This window comes from Neopsephotus bourkii, unplaced genomic scaffold, assembly GCF_033783945.1.
Source record: "Neopsephotus bourkii isolate Nb327-2 ecotype Australia unplaced genomic scaffold, CSIRO-AGI_Nbou_v1 NB_1765, whole genome shotgun sequence".
Lineage (NCBI taxonomy): Eukaryota > Metazoa > Chordata > Aves > Psittaciformes > Psittacidae > Neopsephotus > Neopsephotus bourkii.
The window spans coordinates 735,494-756,933 of NW_026902239.1; the positions used below are offsets into that span (position 1 = coordinate 735,494).

Here is a 21,440-nt window from a genome sequence, read left to right on the forward strand (position 1 = left end):
CTTGCATCTTCCACTGTGCGTGTTGTGGTCTATGTGCATGTTTTTAAATGCTTTCTTTAAACTGGTAAGTTGTCATTAGAAAAGTAAATTATAAGCCATTTTTGTTCTAGCTGTGAATCTTGATTTGCCTTTAATCTGTTTGTATAGCTATTCTGCTGCTGTCTCTAAATTGGAAGAGATCAAGGTTAGAATGTGGTTTCACAAGGGGCAGTGGTTTGAATGAAAGCCCTACTGATAGCTGCTCAAGTGGAGGTCTCCTCCCTCTGTTCCATGTTCCCTCTCCCTCTGATTTTGTCTCTAGCTCTGTCTCTCTTGCTCTGTGCTAATATCACTGCTCCTTTCCAAGGGCCTATTTGATTTGTTGAAAAGGCAGAAAGAGAAGTCAACAAAATGGTGTCATCTTCATACATTTTAGTAGACTAATTTGGCTCACAGAAGAACCTGATGAACATTTTTCTTGGTGTAAGGGCAGAAGTTTGGGACCAAATGACTTGAAGCAGTGATGTAGTGGAGTTGAGAGGAAGGGGAAGCTGAGAGGAGCTGTAGATAAGAGTGGAAGGACAAACAGCAAGCCCATTCGTTTAGTTTAAGGAAGTTGCACAGTCTTGTTTGGGTGTTAACTTGTAACATGTAGAAGCATCCAAGGTTTGCAGTGCATGCACTCTCTCTTAGCGTTGGACACCACCTGTGCACCAGTAGCTACTGGTATATCAAATAGGCAATACTTGCAGAAACATAAATTAAATTGATGATGTAGGGAAATTTCCTTGTTACTTGGTTCAGCTATACTTACATAGAGTACAGTATACAAAAAGTGTACTTGTAGAGTACAGTCTTAAAAGTATCTGCTGCAAAGAGTTTCATGGTGATGAAAACCTCAACACATATAGTATGCTATTATCGACCTTGACAGCCAAGCTAGTTAGGGGGAGAGGTTTTTTTTGTTGGTTTGGGTTTGTTTTAATTAGTGTAATTAAGTGTGATGGCTGCTACATCTTTGCATAAAATCTGTGCTTTTATTGCTTTTTGCCTGTCATCTTAGCAAATACTGAAATCTCAAATTTCTCGCAAGTATAAAACCCTGTCTTTTTTTATATACTCTTAAGTAAATGGTTGTGTTTGTTACTAATGTATTTTTGTAACTACCGGGTTAGCCTCTCTCCAGGTTAGACTCTCTCCAAATCTGCATTATCCCCACTGGATAGGTTTGTCATTCATTGTATCTCCCATCATTGAGTAACAACAATTGTCAGTGAACTGTTTGAGAATGCCTTCATCTTTCCAGGAAAGGCCTTAAGGAGGCTTCTTTTTTCCCCTCCCCTTTTCTGATGAAGGGGTTGAAAGTTGTAGGATTCTGACTGTGTGTGCTCTCTGTGTCCTCTTCAGTACAGTTACTACATGTATTTTTCTATTGATCTCACTAGCCACACGGAGCAGGTTACACAGTTCAGAGGGCTGCTGGGTGTTAAGAATTACTTTTGTTGTTCTTCTGCATCCTTCATTCTTAGGGATGATACTTGATAATTATCTCTTAAATGCCAGTGTGTTGTTATTTTTATCTAGCTGCGACAGACTAGAACTTATTTCCCTCCTACGCTCATGCAGACTTTCACATGATGCTTCAAAAACACAGCTGAGAAGCCAAGCAAAAAGCAGGGCTGATTTGTATAAAACCCCTATATTAATTCAAAACTTCAGGTTGTGTTACTTATTGCTGTGTGCAAATCCAAACATTGTTCTCTGAAGAAGCTATTTCCACAATAACAATTTCTAGTGGGATTTACAGTCAATTAATACTTCTAAAAACTGTTTTCTGGGATGGACCTAGTCAGTACTTGCTATCATTACAGATACTGATTAAGATAATTTGCTTTACTGTGTGTTAAGATGTGAACTGAGGATGTCAATTCACATTTAGTAGTTACCAAGTGTTAATTTAAAGGTATTTGTCACTACTTGCTCTGTAGTAGGACAGAGATTGTTCTGGAGCTCTGTGCTGTGGATTGGCTGTCCTCTTCATAGGGATCCCTCTGTGTGAAAGTTCTGAAATACCTGCTAATATTTACTTTAAAAAGACACTGAAAGTGCCATCCAGAAAATATATTTCTTGTAACATCTGAGCAAAGCTGATGCCTGAAGGGATGCAAACTGAATCGAAGCAAATTAATTAAGGAATTTGAGCAAATATTGGGAATATTTTTTTTGTGTACAGTATTTGACAATTCTAAAAGGAGCAGTTCTAAAGCTGTTTAAAATGATATTAACATTGACTTAATGTAGCAGTATAAACACATTTGTTGTGTAAGTGTGAAAATATAAATTATATAAATATGCAGTGGTATTTCTACAGATGTGTTGACAATTTGGGGCTAAAATCATAGAATCATAGAATAGTTAGGGTTGGAAAGGACCTCAAGATCATCAAGTTCAAACCCCCCTGCCATGGGCAGGGACACCTCGCTCTAAACCATATTACCCAAGGCCTCGTCCAGCCTAGCCTTGAACACTGCCAGGGATGGAGCATTCACAACCTCCCTGGACAACCTATTCCAGTGCCTCACCACCCTAACAGGAAAGAATTTCCTCCTTATATCCAATCTAAACTTCCCCTGTTTAAGTTTTTAACACATTACCCCTTGTCCTACCACTACAGTACCTAATGAAGAGTCCATCCCCAGCATCCACGTTTTTAATTTGAAGCCATTTTAATTGGACTTTTTAGTAACTCAGGAGACACTAAGATTTTTTTTCCCTTCCCTCCCCCCCTTTTTTTTTTCCCCACAGACATGAATGAAAAATAAAAAGTCCTGTGCACTGTTTGGGGGTTTTGTAATTATTAATTTAATTGATAGAATTTTGAAAAAATGATTGGGCCTTTCTGAAGGATGGAGATCGTTGAACTCTGGTGCAGTGTTATATGGTCTGTTCATACATAAGTCAGACTGGATTGAATAGTCCTGCCTAGGCTTACAGTCTGAATCTCTCTAAGAACTGGTTTCTCAGCTTGAAATAATTTCTTAATTGGTGGAACATTAGTTGGTTATTATTGCAAAAACATGACATCTTAAGTGTTTTCTACATTGCTGCAAGTTGAAGTTGTTAAAATACAGGTTGGTAAATGCTGAAAACAGCTTTAGGTAAAGCAGATTACCTTACACTTGCCTTCGGTGAACAGTGTACAGGCTTTGAGAGTGTTTGGGTGGTGGTGTTTTTTATTACAGATGGACTTGGTTCAGCAAGGCAGAGGCATTTTCATGCTTTTTTGCTATAGTGAAGTCATCACTTTACAGCAGTGCAAGGCTTTCTCAGTTTTTTCAGCACAGAAATTTGTTCTTTCTACTGGTTCCCTGTAAAATTACAGTTAAAGCGTGTCACTGGTATGATGGCCTTTCAGTTTCCATTCTCTTAAGTATCACTGAGAATTTGTGTAGGCAGATGCCATTGCAGTTTTTGTGTTGGCACCTGTCTAAACTGTGTTGCACCTACTGTGCTGCCCTGAGATTATCTCATGGTACCTTTTGCACACATACAGCTCGTTTGGTCAACAGACTTCATCACAGTTGCAATTTCTTCGGTGTGTGTAATGAATAATGTAATAGAAGAATAACAGAACTGTGCTATATTTAGTGTTCATTAACGTATGTTCCCTCTAATCCTTTTAAAAATATGTTCTTGCAGCCTATTTGTACTCCTCTCTGAGCATATTATAGTATTTTTGATTTCAGTAATCCTTTGTGGCAAGAAATAAATTGAGCAGTAGGACATGTATGTGGTATGAAAGCTTCTTTTTGGTTGCTCATTCTCACTGACTTTTCTGACGTGAAGGGAGCAAGGCTTATGTCTACCAGCTGTCTTGCTGCTGCTTCCTTTAGTTAGCACTGATTTCATAGATCTGGGTCTTTGAAATGTTTTCTGAAAGTGTGCATTTGAAGTACGTTTCCTAGTATTTAAAGAGTTTATTCATTATATGAAACTACAGATTCTCTTGCCCCTCACTGTTGAATTTTTTATACCCAGTTGTCTTTTTAATCTTTCATAACTTGTTACGTCTGTAATACCAACATTCATGTATGGTGACAGAAGAATTCCACTCAGCGATGGTATGATGCTCTGGGTAACGTGCTTGGACTCACTGCATCTGTGAAACCCGTGGTGTTCAATGAAACAGCCAAGCACATTTAACAGAATTATGCAGTGAGATAAAAGCTTGGTACATGGTAGCTGGTATGAAAAGTGTTTCCATTCTCTCTCTGTCCTGTCAGCAGAAATGAAGGATGATGAAGCTGACATTGTCATCACTTGCTCAGAGTGAACATTCCCATGAGGTTAACTGACTTGCAGTGCAAAAGCTTGCACATCTGAATCGTCATTGAAGGCAATCAGCAGAAACAGGGAAGATGATGTTAATTAAACTTGATTGATACCTGGAAGCTTCAGATGAAGCCCTAAGGCCTAGAACTTGTTGGTTTTCAGCTTATGTTGGTTTTAGTCTTATTTTAGGACTTTTGACACGTATGAGAAAAGGATGAAACCATCTTTGTGTTTTGGACACCTCTACTTAATGTAAGAGCTATAAAGATAGTCTTCAGCCTGTGTATTTTCTAAGATGATCCTGCAGCGCTTATTGTGTGACTCAGATTGACAAGAGTGATATAGTGTGTAATGTCCAAGTGTCCATATCCCTTCTTTTTGCACAGCTATAAAGAGATACATTTTTTGTGTGTGTGTGTTGTTTAGATTCCAGTGCTTCTGTCCATTTTGATTTTATTACATGGAAGATTTGCTTAAAACTGTGATCCAGTCTTAAGCCCTGCATGTATATTGTAAATCTGATAACCACAGAGCCTTTTATGCTGGGAAAGGTCTGTTGGTGTTGCCCTAGACCCCCCTGGGTTGTTTGTTTCCAGATGGGCTGCATTGTCTTTGCAGTCATCTTTGTAAATTAGTTAACAAGCATACCAAGTTAACAAAATCTGATTAAGAAAGAATTAGCAGTGGTGTTATAATATTGATGTATACGAAGGCTATTAAAGGCATGTGTCACAGCTGCAAGTTCCTGAGCACCATCTTTGTGATGGATGATAAATTCATTTTATAGACTTAATTGCATTGCTTTTTATTGCTGAATATCTTCAGGTTATTTTGCTTTTCCCCTTACCTCAGTTTACTTTTTTTAATTGGGCAGTAGATTAACAAATAGATGAGCTATAATATGCTGTAATAAATATTTTCTTACGAATATTGTATTTATTGAGTTCATTATTATGCTATTTGGACCTTTATTATAATAAACAGCTTATAAGACATTTCAGAAGTGTTGTAAATACCTAAATAGAAATTTCAGCTTCAGTAAACATTTTGAGACAAGTTGTGTATCAGTAGAAGAAAGTGAATTCCTAACATGCATTTGTAATGGTAATCAGAGAGGAAGTTGCACTGTGTTATTGATTATGTTTAATCTTTTTTCTTTTTCCAGTTGCCCATATTTGTCAGAGAGGATTACACCTGCTATACCTGCAATTGGTGGGATTCTTTTCTTTTTCGTGATGGGGACCCTGCTGCGCACTAGTTTCAGTGATCCTGGTGTCCTCCCGCGTGCAACACCAGATGAAGCAGCAGATCTAGAGAGACAAATAGGTAACACTGAAGGTCTGTTGTCTCTTCACTTTCCTCCCGAGGGTGCATGTACTGTGTGAAGGCAGTGTGCTGCTCTGCTCGTGGGAGGAGTTACTCCCATCTTGACCGTTGTTCTGGGGTTAAAATGTCTGATGACATTGCAGTGATTCCTGTGGAAAGATACTTGATCAGTTCTTCACCAACAAAGATAGTAAACAAAATCCTGGCCTTGGAGAATCATAGTTATTACTGTAAATACTTTTCAGCAAGTCTGGTAGAAGTCTCTGTAGTGCACAAGAGAATACTTCCTAAAGTGTTTTTGGCAAGAAAGTTGATATAGCGAAAGTTTTACAGTTGTGCCTCTTTTAATGTAATGAACCCTCAGAGCTTATCTGCATTTAATTATGTTGTTATTCATGTTGTGAAAGAGTCAGATAAGTCTCTGTGTTAATATACAGTCTTGTAAGTCGATGCAGTCTTGGGAAGATTTTTCTTCAGTAAAAGTAATAAAATGTTACTATTTTTATTTGAGTAAAGCCAGCACAATTAAAGGAGAGTGAACTAGATTTTAATCAGCCCCACTTATCAAGAGAATCGTTAACTAAATTCTAATTGTGGAATTTCTACAGCTACAGACATGCTGAATAGCTGAAGTGTGCTACCTGGATAAGAAAACACAGGATGAGTGCAGAACTGCTTCATAAACAGCAGTGGTTTTTGCTTATTTTTATGTAAGCTACTAAAGCTGACTAAAGGCTACTACATCTGCTTTAAAATGAGAGTCAATAGAAATCCCATTCCTGAAGCAATTTCAGAGAAACACTCACTCATATAATTGAAAAGACAGATAACAGGTTTATGCAGTCACAGGAGAAATACCTTCAGTGTCCTTGATGTTTAATACTACTATAGTACAGTCTTAGGTCTTGTTTACTGTGACAAATAATTTAATGCAGTAGGAGCAAAAGCTGTTGTTGTAGGTGCTTCTGCATTTATAGAGTGTGAATTTGAGCAGTTAACTTCAGACTATTTTTTTTCTGGTTCTCTAGATTATATGCCCTCCACAGAGTGCTAGTGAAAATGTCTGAGGGGCAGTTGATTTAGACTAACACCATATTATGGTGTACACATGAAGCAGAAGTTCTAGTTTAGTTTCCTCAGAAAGCAGATGTAGTTTGTACACACCAAAATCACACTGTGAACCATGCCCAAGTAAATGGGAATGATACAAGTATTCATGTCAAAATAGCAAAATGTTAACAGCAGTATGACCTATTACTACATAGCTGTCAAGAAACTGACAGCACATCATGCAGCTATATCTTCCATTTAAGAGATCTGTTGGACAAAGAAATATTGGTAAGGTAGAATAAAAAAAGTAGTTACTTGTATTCACTGTTTTAGGCCTTAATAAGCATGTAGCAGAGGAAAGGTAACAAGTTTGGTTTTAAACACATACATACCTTAGCAGTTGGTCGAATCTAATGGTTTAATTGTGATTAAAAGTCTTCTCAGAAGGACTCAGTTTCAGAAAACTGGTGTTGAAGGCGGTTTTATTTTCTGGAAGCCCATGTTATCTTTGATACAGCTCCAAAAAGCAGCAGGATTTCAAAATACAGTGATGAGTTCATTGATCATCACTACAGTGAGATCATTTTTTTTCACCAGGTTTGGAAGTTCCTGACCGCAGCTGTTATTCTATGTTATGTGTTCCGCTAAAAAGGTGTCTGTAATAAGCATTATTTTGTGTCTTTTAAAGTGTTTGGGTTTGAGTTCTGAAGTGGAATCAATGCATTTGCAACATGCTAGATTTAGCAGCTAGTTGTGTTTGCACTGTATGCACTTTGTCTGAAGGTTTTGAGGCTTTCAGAAATGTATGACCATGGAACAGGGTCCTCAGACTTTGTGGGAAGGAAATTTTATAGACCTGGTATAGCATTCCAAAACCAGTGTATTCTGCTGGCATTCACATTTCAGAAAGAAGACCTACATTGCTTTTTTACATTGTTTGAATTAATTGTGTATAGCTGGGAGCCAGCTGTCATTGCCATCACAGGAAGGTTACATTTAGTCAGTCAAGGCTTAGCTTTGGGCAAGGACCATACCGAACATAGTCTACAGGGAAGAAAACTATTAGATCCTAGATGACCCAGATAGCTCCATCCCAGATGGATGCATTTTGATTCATACATATTTCTTCTGTTTGCTTACTTTTGGATATGGCACTCTGGATTATTTAAAAAGGTAATCTTCAGTCAGCCTGCCCTTACATGGCATAAAGAAATTTAATACAAAATGGAGGAGTGTTGTGAAGCCATATTCTCACTGCACTCTAAATAAACCCATTAAAAATGGGTATGGAATGTTTTTTACCGAGGAAAAGGAATTCTCTTTGAACACAATAATTTCAGTCCTTGCTTGTGTAATAGAAGAATTCCTAATATTCACAGAATCCAGATCTGTGAAAAGCAAATGCCAAAGTTCACATTTGTTTTGTTGGGAAAGCCAGCAGATTTCTTAAGATGACTGATTTTAGAGCTTGTTTTACCTTTTGCCAGTGCTGTCACTGCAAACGCTTTTCGGAATTGAATGCTGAGTATGTAACATGCTGCATAGAAGTGTGTAAGTTGCTATAATGGGTAATGATGTATTTTTCTTATGGCTGGGAAGGAAAGGATGGAGAGTGGGGAAAAACACATCTCACAATTATTTGAGAAAGTGCAGGAAAAGTTACAATTTCTCTTCACTTCTCTTTTTCTGCCCCCTTCTCAAAAAAACTAATCTTTCTGTAAGAATGATGTGTGGGAGGAGGATGGAATTCAGACAGGTATCCTTAGTGTTTCCAAAAAGGAATGCTCCTTTATATCATAAAACTGTGTTCCAATTTGTAGATAAATAATTGTTTAAAATTTAAGAGTTTTCCAGAGAAAGCAGTTTCAAAATAGAGATTCCCATTTAACTGTTTTATTGCTTTTGTAGTTACTGTGGCAGCTCGCCAGTATTCTGGGGTTTTTTTAAATTGAGGGTATTCTGCTTTTTTTTTTTTTTTAATTGAGGGGTTTTTCAATTTTATTAATGCAATATTTAAGGAGCAGAGGACATTTTTTTGTCTGTTTCAGTACTGGAGGTCCCAGTAAAATGTCTTATGATTGGAAGGTAAATATATTTCTTAAAGATTTGAAATCATAAGACTATCATTTTAATTGAGTAACCTTTCATAAGACTTACTTGAAGACCTTAGATTGTTGTTAAACCTTTACGTGTCATAAGCCTGACATCATGACCTCTCCTAGCTATTTCACTCCAGCAGTCCCAGCACACCTATTTTTTTTCTCCTCTTGTGAAACACAAGTAGTCTTAATTTGCCAGCCATCAAACTGGTCTCTGCTATCATAATGATAAAGAACAGAATGTAATCTGTTTCCAAAGTGTAAAAGTAGGTCTTTATCATATGTGGTATGAGTTACTTAAAACACTTAATAAAGGAAGCAGTGCTTTCTAGATAAAATAAAACATAAATGATACTTTAGAAAGTTTAAATTAAGAAAATAGTGTTATATGTTTTAGTTAATTTTAATCTTTCACAAATGTAGCATTTTAAAGTAGTTTAAAAATGAAAGCTTAACAATTGTTTAATGAGTACCAAACTTGTTTTTAAATAATCACTTACTTCTACAGAACAACACACAAACCATCTTGCTTACATGCATAGAACCAACCCATTTGTATTAGTTGGTCTTCTGCCTTCTCTGAAAAACAGCACTGTGTGCGTCACTGCTGTACCTAATCAGAAGTTCTCATTAGGAAAAGGCTGGGCCACCATAGGAGGGCACTGTATAAAAATCACATTCATGAAGCGTATTTAAAACAGAACTAGGAAAACAGAAGACATTTGTGTCCAATCCTGTTGACCAACCATCTTTCTTTCACTTATTGTATTAACAGATTTCTTTAAACCCATTTTTGGCTAAGGATAGGATTTTGAAGTTGGTTAGAAGTAGGATTTACAGAAAAATCTTCAGGCTTTTTACTGCTGGTAATCCATGTTGTTTCTTTTTCTCTGTAATGGGATAAGTTTTAATGATTGAGAGAATAATTTATTCCTACTATAATGTGGGATAATTGTAAACAAGATCTGAAGCATAACTGTGTATGAAGAAAAATGTATTTGAGGGAAGTTATCTTAGCTCTCGTTAAAGTAAAGGATGTACTTGTTGCTTCCCTTACTAAGAAGTTTGCTGAGTGAAAAAAGTCATCAGTTTAGACAGAAGGGTAGGTATGGTGTTTTGAATTGTGCCAGTGGTTGCTGATAGATCAGCCACAAGAAAATCACAGTTCTCATTCCTTAAACTGTTTGAAAATTAATCAAATAAAATCTTCCTAAACACTGGGAGGCTTTCACACCTGCACTTGAAAAGGGACAGAGAAGAGGTTAAGATGGTGAAAAGATTAGTAGTATCCATCTAGGTACTGTCGTATGTTCCCTATCATCTCTGTAAGTACTTTTCAAATTCTGTGTTCATTTCTTTGAATTTATTGAGTCTCTTAGGCAGAAAATGAAATTAAAATCCATTACTGAAGCTGGTACTGAAATTTACTTGCTGATTATCTACCACTAATAATGACAGTGCAGTTGGGGAAAAAATTTTCAGAACAAAAACTAGGATAACTTATTCTTTTTATGTAAAACAGTGGTCCTTCTAATGGGAATTTACCTTTTCAGTAATTATGTATAAAGATGATAGTGATGATGGTCTGCTAGATGATACTGCAAGTGAGCTTTTGAAGAATAGTTACTAGGATTTAGTTATCTTACTATGACAGTTTTTTCACCACTGTATCCAACTGCTTGGTGAAATCTTGAGTGTTCTCTAAATCATGTTTTAAATACACCTTTAGTAAAGAATTTTCTCCAATTTAACCACAGCAAACAAATTCCTCAGTTTTTAAATCCAGTATTCATATATGTGGTTTTTAATTGTATCTATGTTTTTGAAATGAATGTGGTGTAATAGTTTCTCTAGAGTTTAAGATGTACAGTTTAATTCTCTGTTCTTATAGAATGGCAGACGTATAAGCAGGCTATTAATCAACTGCGTGTGTTCTTGGCTCCATTTGAAGGATGAGGTATTTTGAACACTTGCTAATTGGCATAGAAAGTGGCTTAGACACATTATTTTCATAATCCAGAGGTTATAAAGCCACACACAAAATAATCAAAAGGAGCAGTGAAGCTGTTCTTTGGGTAATAACCCGGACAGGAAAGGCAGAAGGCAGCACTGTAAGAATGTACTTCTGGTTATTGTGGTCTTGACACAAGAAGTTACTACAGTTTGTTCTGGAAATTTGCTTGGGTTTTGGTTCGTATTTCTGGAGAATCCTGTGCTTTCTGGTGTTCAGAGTCCATTCTGGGCTCTTTTCTGCCTCTTATTTGCATTGCATGCTAGGTACATACATCTTCCGTTCTGCCCTGTCTTTCCTGTACTTCTGTTCAGCCCTGCCTCCATGGCTCTTAGCTGGATCCTGCTTGGTTCTATCTGGTTATTGGCTGTCACTCCTTCCTCTTTCTCTGATCCTTCTACTCTTCTCTGCTATTTACTCACCTTGTGTTTCTGTGGTGGATTTACTCAAAGCTTTTCCTTTCTCTGGGTTGGGCAGGTGCCATCTCTTTCTTGTAGAGGTGGTAGGAGGTAGAGTCAGATTCCTTGACTCTTGATTCCTTTCAGTGCTTGACTGCTGCAGTCTCCAATAACCTAATTCTGCTGGAACATGTCATCCTTGGTTTCTCTGCAGTGATGGAGTGTTCATAACCTTTTCATGAACAGGTTAATCTGTGCTCTGCGGTAAAGAAATATGGAAGTTAACTCTATAGCTCTTAACAAGATGCTGCTGAGGATAGCTAAGTTGTGACAATACCAACACCCTGCCCATCTTTTTTCTACCAAAGTTTGTGCAGAAAAAGTTGCATGCTAAGATCAAGGCTACAGCATGTGCTGAGTTTCAGCTCCTTCTTCAAATCTGTCTAATATGATAAAGGTGTTAAAATGTTTATAATTCGTCTTGAGTTCCAAAGGGGTTGAATCGTCTTGCTTAAGCATCTGAAAACCAGAAATTGGTATCTTAGGAAAATTCTCCCCAAAACCAAGTGCTTGATTGAGTGGAAGAATCCTGGCGACACCTATGCCAAATGCCAGCCTCTGAGTCTCATCTAAATAGTACCTCCCATTTATTTTCGATGTAATAATTTGAGAAATGTAGGTGGAGTTTGTTGTCACATTGAAAGGTTACTAGACTGTGCTGTATCGCCATTAAGTACTTGGGGTGACTTCCTTATAGCAGTTCAGGTACCTTGGTCCTGCAAGAATATGGATTGTGTGTTTGGGGGTTTTGTAGTAGGGTAATGAAAATGATGGAGCCCCATCTAGTGCATGAACATCCAACACTGCTAGAGAAGTTATAAAATGTGTCAGAGCAGAGAGGATGGAAAGGCAATCCCATTAATGGGAAATTTTTAACTTTTTGTAAAGTAACTTACATTAATTACATTATAATGGATTACAAGAGAAAAGTGTAAAAAGTAGTGATTAAATGGAGGTTCACTTGGGGAAGGTGGTTCTGTAAACGTTAAACTTAATGTGCCTTAAAGGGAGTGCATATATTAAAAGATTTAACTGCATTAGAACCCAAGTATGAGCAGTCCAAGTGAAGGCTAATTACAGTATGAAAACATCACTGAAGCACCAGGACATGTTTAACACATTTAGGTGAGATAAATCTGAGTAAATCCAAGCACATTTGACCTTGCCCTGTTGCTTTGTTCAAAAACCAAAAAATTGTTAATAAAGAGTGGGATTTCAGGTTTGATCATGCAGTGTAGGATTGCGGTTGAAAGTTTGACTCCATGGAAAGTCAGCAAGGCTGTTGTCAGTTTCACTTTCATTAACTTTCCTCAGCGGATTTTGAGATTAATTTTCCTCAGAGAGCTAGGATTTGCTGTCTCCCTGTGAACTTGAACTTCCCCTCAAGGGTTCGGAAGGAAATCCTCTTAGGAAACCATTATAAGTATAATGGGCTGGCCAGTAGTCTCCCTTTTCTGCCAGAGAAGAGGGAAGTTGCCTTTGAGAATTTGCCAGAGCCTATTTTAAAATAAAATAAATACAGTGCACTTTTTGAACGTCTTAAGAAGTGTGAAAATACTGGTTTTAGTCATTGTGCATTTTGGACGCATAAATGATTCATTGGGAAAAAGAGCTTTTTTCTTCTGAACAATTCACCTTGACTGGTTTAAGTAGTTTTGTTTCAATGATTATGTACATATTCAGGAATAATAAGATTTTGTAAAAGAATATGTGAAATATTACTGTTATTTTAGGAAATTCAATGATTCGCTGATTGTAGTAGTATAGAAAGCTACATGTATATAGAAAATTCAGGCTTTGTGTGCATTTTTTACAATTATGCACCTGATTTGAGTATGAGTATCAATTGGTCATCATTGGTTTATTAATGAATGCTATACATTCGTGTGCTAAATGTTTGGTTTTTTTTTTATAAATAGCTAATTGGTGCTAATAACCTACATTTTTGTTTGCAATTTAAGTCTATGTTGACCAGGCTGTTGTCAGAAATGGGCATAACGGTGTGTTTTGTGAGGCACATGAATTTATAGAAAGGCTAAGAATATTACAAGCCTATTGCGGATGTTGTCACCCAAGTACAGTATATTGAAATACGTTTATCTTTTTCAGTGGTAGTGACTAATATCAGCTGTAGAGGATTTTTAATAACAAAAACTTACTATGGTGATTTTCTTCCCTAAAATGCATTGTCTTCGGTAGATCTGTACTAGTACAAGTTATTTATTTCAGCATTTCATGCAGCCTGTGATAATTTGTTTTACAGAAAATAAGTTTTCACTGCAAACAGGGAGGCTTTTTTAAATGTAATCTCTGGATGATGAGAGATTCTTCCCTATTTTCTGGATTTAGGAATCATACATGTCTCTGTAAAGCTTTAAATAGTGTAAGCACAGTTGTGCTGTGCCCTTCAAAGAACATCTTTTCAGCTTAGCGCTGAATTAGAATTCAAAAATCAAAAATTACCCAACTCAAACTGATGTCATGAGGACAAATAAACTGTTATGCAAGTAAATAAAAAAATACACTTTTTACTATAACCTGAACAAATTATTTCTGTTTACCTCATCAAATTCTTGTACCTGCTGGAGTACTTTAAAATCACAATCATTAAACCAATGAGGGTTTTTTTAAGTAACATAACTATAAAAAATAACAACAAAGGAAAATCAAGATAATGCCCATGTTGCACATGAAACTAATTTGATTGTCTAGTTATGCTTCAGCATGTTAATACACTAGTAGCTTGTAATGCAATACTTACTTAATCGAAAGTACTGTCAAGTAGTACTGGCCTTGAGGTCACAATCAGTAATATGTATTGTTATGAAGCCATACAGTAATCTCTGCTCCTGCATGAAGATCACAGGACCTTTTTCAGCATTGCAGGAGGTAGTTTTGATACAACACAAGCAAATGCCTGTAGCTCATCAGGGTCTAGTAGGCTGCTTCTAAGCTGCTGTTTCTTCAGTATTCACTATTTTGTTCTCGTAAGAGACATTCAGGAACTTCAGACCCTGATTCTACCATTCTCAGCTATTCCTCCCCTCCTTCCCACCCTCTTCTCAAGAGTTTTCTGAAGTCCAGTTGTTTCAGTGATCATGTATACAGTGGTGTCCCACAAATACTTTTTTTGATGCATATTTATGAAGTGGTGAGCATGTTGCAAATGGGAATTTCTTAAGCTCAATTTGCTGCCAAATCTAGCAAATTGTTTAGTGACACCTTTGCTAGCACAGCTATGTTACTGCTGATTTGAATACCTTACAAGGTAGGAGGCTTTCTAGTTGCCCCCTTGGAAAATGTGTAGTTGTAGGCTGTGTAAATGTGTCTGCAGACCTGTCAGAAATGTGAGTGATACTTCCAGCAATTTGAGCTCAAATGCAAGTCATGGATCTTTCAGTAACCTGTCATCACAGCTCCACATTTGTCCAACATGAAAGCGAGGGGGAGAACTTGATACACAGTTGTAGGTGACTGTGACTTTGAAATGTAGTTTCATTCATATATTGGAAAATAATTTATTTTACTTCCCCATTGTTCTTGCTGTTCAGCCTGTCCAAGAGTAATAATTTAGGGTTGGGTTTTTTGTTTTTTTTTTCACTTCTGTGGTTTGATTTAATTGTGATTACACAATGAACTGGGAAAAAGGTACCGCTTTTACATGTTCAGCTTTCAGAGTATAGCTCAGCTTCCACACACTTAAAGGACAAAATCGAACTTCAGTGATTCAACCCAACCAGTCCTTTAGTTGCCGGATAAAATGAGTGCTGATATTCTAAAATAAAGCAAAAGTAAGCAAATAAACAAAACTCAAAACCCCACCACTTGCACCAAATGAGGTAGTTGGAAACTATTTTTATGCAACAAACTTCAAGATGTGTAAAAGTAACACTGGGATTTAGATATTCAAACTTAGAAACAGCAGGAGCTGTGAAATACTATTCTGGATGTGCTCCATTTTATCACAGCATTTAAGAGATCTCGAAGTGATGACTGATCTTATTTCTACCAAATGCCAAGGTCTAAAGACAGATCTGTTGTTGTTTAAGTAAATGTTCAGATTCTATATTAGGTTGGAGAATTTCTGCATCACTTCTAGCGACTCTTTTTGTTTTCATAGGAATTCTAAAAAAATGAATGAGAATCCTAAAGATAATTTGTCCAAGTTTTAGCATCCTGCTACAGTAGTAGTAGTTTTTAATGTATTCTCCATGAATTATTGGTGGTGTGAAAGTATAAGAGTTTTGTCATCAAGGTTGATGTCAGCATTTGAGAATTGGGTTGGGTGATTTCTTTAATTCAAATTGATTGGCTATGGATGCTATTTGTAATTAACTGTCTTTTTGCTACATGTTATTTTAGGAGAATACAAATGGGAAAAAAAAGTTGTTCATTTTAAGTGTGTTGATATCAATTTAAAACTTACTATAGGTTGCCATCAAAGACAGTTCTGTGTGTACACCAAATCTCATGTGAAAAATGTAATGCATTCTATTTCCATGTTTAGATATTGCAAATGGCTCCAGTTCAGGAGGATATCGCCCCCCTCCCAGAACAAAAGAAGTGATCATCAATGGACAGACAGTGAAATTAAAATACTGTTTTACTTGCAAGATTTTCCGCCCACCTCGTGCCTCACATTGCAGCCTTTGTGATAACTGCGTAGGTGAGTGAAGAAAAGATATGGCGTATGTTCAATTTAGTAGCTTATATAGTGTTATGAATACTTTTGATATGAGAAACAGTTAGTGACAAGATTACTCAAGAGGTCACTTGCTGTGTTCATCTTTCTTTCCTATAAGCTCTGTTAAATGTTAAGAATTTTAGAGGAGTTGGGAGACTTGGCCTAACAGATGGTTATTGCTAAGCTAAGGAAGAACTTCTGGTGCATACATCTTTCCTAACCTGCTCTGCCAGACAAAGAACACACACAGTTCAAACAGAGCAGCATAGTATGTGTGGTGAACTTTCCAGTGCAGAGAACAAAGCTTTATGGGAGTCTCTAGAGTTGTTTTCCTCACCAAACTACACTGAGGGCAAGGAAATGTTTTTTTCACTTCATTATAGGCTAACTATGTGGCAGGATATTTTGTAATGATAGGTTGGATTTTTTCCTCTGAACATCTTGTCTTATTTCATTACTCTCTTCTTTGAGGGGAGACAAGGTGATTAAGATATGCTTGGATTTAAAAGCAAACCAAAAACCCCCACCAATCAAATCTGACTAGTTTCTAGTTAATTAACTAGATCACATTTAGAGTTCAGTGCAGCTGATTAGCACACTGTTGAGCCTTACGCATTCAAGAAAATAATGCAGAAAGATGTCTCCAGCTGAGAAATGTAATTGCAGCATTCAGGAGCGTTATTTTTAGATATAAAGCAGTCATTGGAAGAATTACGGTTTCATGTTTAGATGATATTCATTTAGGGAGTACACTTAGATCAGAGTGAGAGGTTTAGCCTTTTGGCCCTGTACAGTTGCTTGGCATCTGTAGATGTTTCCTTCAATAAATACATTTTTCTGATGTGTTAAAATTGAGTAAGTGTTGTAAAAGCTGTTGAGCTTGGCAAATAGGGATGTTTATGAATTGCAGTTGACACATTTTCAGAAAAATATTTTATCAGATATGTAGCCTGGACATAAAAGTGTTGTATTGCTCAGCAAACCTGATAATATGAAAATGAAGTTGTTGACCAGTGCAGTAAATAAAAGCTGAAGGTTGTTGTCTTCACCAAGAGTGCATAAATAAGAGCAACTCCCACACACACATCCTGAAGCTTATTTTAAGATAATGTTTCAGTTTTTTTAATAAATTGTTATGAAGGATTTTGTTACAGGTTATTCTGTAATCGGATGGTGTCCTTGTCATACTAAATTTGGAAAACATACTCCATGAAACATAAAATTAGTGATGGCAGGGAAACAACTCAGTCCTTGCTATCCGATTATGTCTGTGCCTGAAGCAACAGATGTGAATTATTATGAATGTAGATCAAAAAAGTCTGAGCAAATGACTCATAAGAGTGATAATTGTATCCAAGATTAGTCTTTTCTGCTCAAAAAATAGCTATGATCATTGTAATATCCTCTTGCACATTTTTTAATTTTGAAGTTATTTGTGTTAAAAAAAAAAATCCATTCATTTACTGGAATGAATTTGCTGTGGTTTTTCTCCTCACCTCATTCTGCGATGGGAATTACAGTCAGGGTGCATTGGATAGTATTTCTGTTTCCTGATTCAGTACAGGTATTTGTCATGTAACTATTCAGGTCTTTTGAAGGAAAGAAGTGAAAGCTATGAGTACCTGCAGCTAATTTTCTGTGAAAAATAGATGTCAAGAAAATAATTTTGCTCGCATACTTGTGGAGAGCTAACAGCATACACTTAATCAGAATGTGTTACATAGTTTACCACCACTCTTAAGTTAGGATTGTCTATATGATGCTTTTATTTAATTTTAGTTTGAGAATAAATCTTATAATAGCAATGGGTGTTCTTCTGCCACTGTCATTTGCTAGTTCCTTGCTGGTGTAACTAAACTAACACAAAAAATATTCCTACTTCACACACATACAGAAGCATAAGTAACTTAATTTTACAACTCACTACCAATATGACTATGCATTCCTTTCTACCACATAGTTCTGGAAGCTTTTGCTGCGGATAACTACAGAGACTGTGTGATACAGGAATGGAATCTTTCTTCAAACCAGCACTCACTACTTAGAAAAAGCAGTATGCTATTTTTTCCCAAAGGTGTTTTATGGTACCGGGCAAATAAGTGCAGTGTTAAAGACAGGTTCTTTCGTTCCATATTTTCTACTGATGCTTTTCATTCTGTAAGGAATCCTTAGCAACATTTTAAATATGTGAGTACAAAAATTATTCATTGTTGGCATTTTCCCTCTTGATTTGATCTTAACACTCTAGTTGTCCAGTAAGCATATCTGTTACTTATCTTGTTTCTAATTTTCATTTCCTTATTATCTTTTAATAAATGACATGTGTTTTTAGATAAAAACATGAAGAAATAGCTTTTTGTTAAAAAAACAAACCACATCAAACTAATTTGAGTTCTTAATACTTCAAACTCCCTTAGCTTTACAATATATTCATAATAGTATCCAGAAAAATCTAGTTTTTTATACAAATTTAGTTTGTTGCATTTTTTTGCATTCGTTGCATATTTGAGTAAATGTTCCCTGAGACACTGAGATACTTTGGGTGTATTCTTGACATGCTTTCTTTTAACTGCCTTAGTGATTGGCAGTTGGAAATCAGCCCTTCAGAGTTCTTCTGTGTACCATTATGTCGCTTAAAGATTATAATTTAATTTAAAATAATGTACACATAAACATGAGATAAAAGAATAACAACAGCAGACAAATTCTGAGCTCAGGCTAGTTATTGCAGGGTTTTAAAAAGAGGTTTTGATTGCACTGTGTGATGCTAGTAAGAAGTCATTGGTTGGCTTTGGTTCTGAAATGACCAAATTACTTTTAAATTTCTTTATTTATCTATTTATGGACATTTCAACAATTTTTTTGGTTGGATGGTTGGTTGGTTTTAATAAATAACTTTTGTCTTTTTTAGCTTAATTTCTATAATAAAATCATCTGACTATTTCCAAGCGATCTGTTTAAATATAGTACCAAATGACTAATGAGAAACAGTGAATAATAATTAACAAGCAGTAAATCAGCTTAGTCCAATAATCTTGTCTAACGCGTTCCTGGTATTCACATGCCACAGTTTTGCTTATGAAGTGAAGTAACTGATACAGACTGAGGCAAAAGTCCTGTATGATGGAAGAAGTGATCCATTTATAATAATCTAAAAGAATATGGCCATTTTATTTCTTTCATAATCTGTATGTCGTAAATTTGTGTGTGACTGATGGGTGAAAGTAGCTTCTCTTCTCCAGTTCCACTATGCTTCTTTCAACACCTGACTTTTCTCCAAATTTTTGAAGTTGGATGTCACAACCTTTTAAACGTTTAGTTTGATTTTTCTGGATCACCAATGAACACGAGAATGTCATACTACGTTAGACCAGTGTTTCAGCTTGTGTAGCAGCCCATTTTCCACCATGGCCAGAGAGGATCCCTGGTGAAGAATGGGAGAAGAGGGCAAGCACTCAAGGATGCTTTCTATTGAATATTCTTATTTACAGCATATGCCTTCTTGAACCCTGAGGGGACATTCCTTTTTTTTTTTTTTAATAACCCTTGATAGATTCTAGTTGGCCTTCTTTGTACCTAATACAAACTTCTTTCGATGGGGAACCATGAAGCCAATAGTGCTGAGGCACACATACCATACTGGTATTTTATATCAATGTTTTTGGTTTCTGTGGGAGATAGGATTCCTTTCACTTGTAAGTCTGGTTGCTTTTCTGTAGATCCCAAACATAAGACCAAGTGTCAAGTTTTTGGCAGAAATTTTGACAGAAAATAGTCTACATTGGAAGCCAGTAGACACCTCTTTTCTGGTTAAATCATTGCTTCTGTAAAGCACTCCTACCAGGCAATTGTAGGTATTGTCTTTTGGTTTTAGTATTGGCTGGACTACATTAATTTATTGTTTTGAAAATACAATATGTTAGCACTCTTCTTTCATTACCTTATTATCTCCCCTCTTGCTTTCAGTTCTTTTTAATGACTTTTGCCACCTTCTTTCCTTACATTACCTGCCGTGAGGAGAGTACAATTTTCACTTCATTTTGGGGCCTGATTTTTGAACCTGTTAAACCTTGGTTTGGGATGTGCAGAAGTGACTCTTTAGCTGAAGAGTTAAAACCACAAAGTTGGCTGCTATGTCCATTTTTTCTTCTTCTTTTGTATATTTTTTTCCAAGTTTTTACATGTGGGAAATGGCTTTGGCTCTTTCTACTTGTGCTACCTTTTTGGGCACCCAAGATGCTGCTGAATGGAATATGCAGCAGCACTTACAGAAGTCATATTTCTTTATGATTGTGCCATCTGTATACTAGATGTACGTTAGAAATTCAGGGAGCATGCTGTGTTTGTCGAAGAGTTTTTAAGTCTAAGCCAAACCAGTGGTAAATATGGTAGAAAGTCTCTTTTAAAAGTACAATAATGTAATAGGTTACTTCATAGAGAGACTGCAGCTTTTATATACTGGTCTGCATATAAAAAAAAAAAAGCAGAGATGATCATAATAGTGGCCTGCATATAAAAAAGCTGAGATGATCATAATACCCAACTATGTAAATAATGTTGTAAGCCACAGATGTGAGACAGTAGTTACCAAGAAAAAATTAGGAACCTAAGACAAAAAATACTTACATTTGGTGCAATACCGATTTGAAAAAGGGTTAGGAATTCAAAGGCAGATACGGAAGTGTGAATAAAATGCTGTGCTTTCATGTAGAAGAGAAAGGAACAAGTCCATAAACTTTGTGGATGCTGATACCTGGTAAGGATACTATGCATTCCCTAGAGACAAGTTGGGATTTTTAACTCTCTTCCTCCATGATTGGCTGTGTGTCTGGCACTTACTTGGTTCCCAGTGTGTGAAAGTATTGACAAGAATAGGTATTTAACTAGAGATTGTTAAGCAGTGAGGTCCTTTGCTGTGCACTCTTTGTACCTATCAAAGAACACTCATTCTAAACTGCTGCTGCTGCCTTTGAACATGTCACCGTTAATGTGCATGCAAAGGGATTTGTTGTTAATTAGTCGACATTTATTATTGGAGATAGCAGTGAAGTGGGCTATGTGACAGTATAGTTTAATTACTGTGAGCTATCCTAGGGCAATGGATGGATTTTCTCCTAATAAATCAATTGCTATTTTTATTTCAAAAATTAAGCATGTTTATTTTCTTTTTGTAATTAACATTAGCCTGCTACTATTTAAGCTGATGAACATGGGAAAAGCTGACATTGCAACTGATTTGCTTAAATAAACCCCACCCAAATATCTTAGCTGTTTGGGACAGTATTTAAATGATTTTAAGAGTGAAATATTTGTTGAGTAGCCCTTGTGTTTGTGTTTCTGATTGACCTTTTGTTGTAGATATCCATATACATTATTAATTCATTTCAGTAATATAGCCCCATCTTTCCCAATGTTACATCTCTATTTCAGTTTACATCACCTTGTAGATTAGTGACCAGCATGTAATCTGGAGTAAACCTTTGGTGAGTATTTCCCAAAAG

The 21,440-nt window shown here is 36.3% G+C and overlaps 1 protein-coding gene across 2 annotated transcripts in view; it reads left to right on the forward strand.

Annotated features, from left to right (window-relative positions):
- ZDHHC14 (zinc finger DHHC-type palmitoyltransferase 14) overlaps nt 1–21,440 on the forward strand; it is a 104,180-nt gene that overhangs the window by 54,317 nt on the left and 28,423 nt on the right. For both annotated transcript variants that reach the window (XM_061378205.1, XM_061378206.1), the window contains exons 2-3: nt 5,477–5,637; nt 15,763–15,921. In XM_061378205.1, the coding sequence (XP_061234189.1) occupies nt 5,477–5,637; nt 15,763–15,921 (320 nt within the window). The remainder of the gene's footprint in view (nt 1–5,476; nt 5,638–15,762; nt 15,922–21,440) is intronic.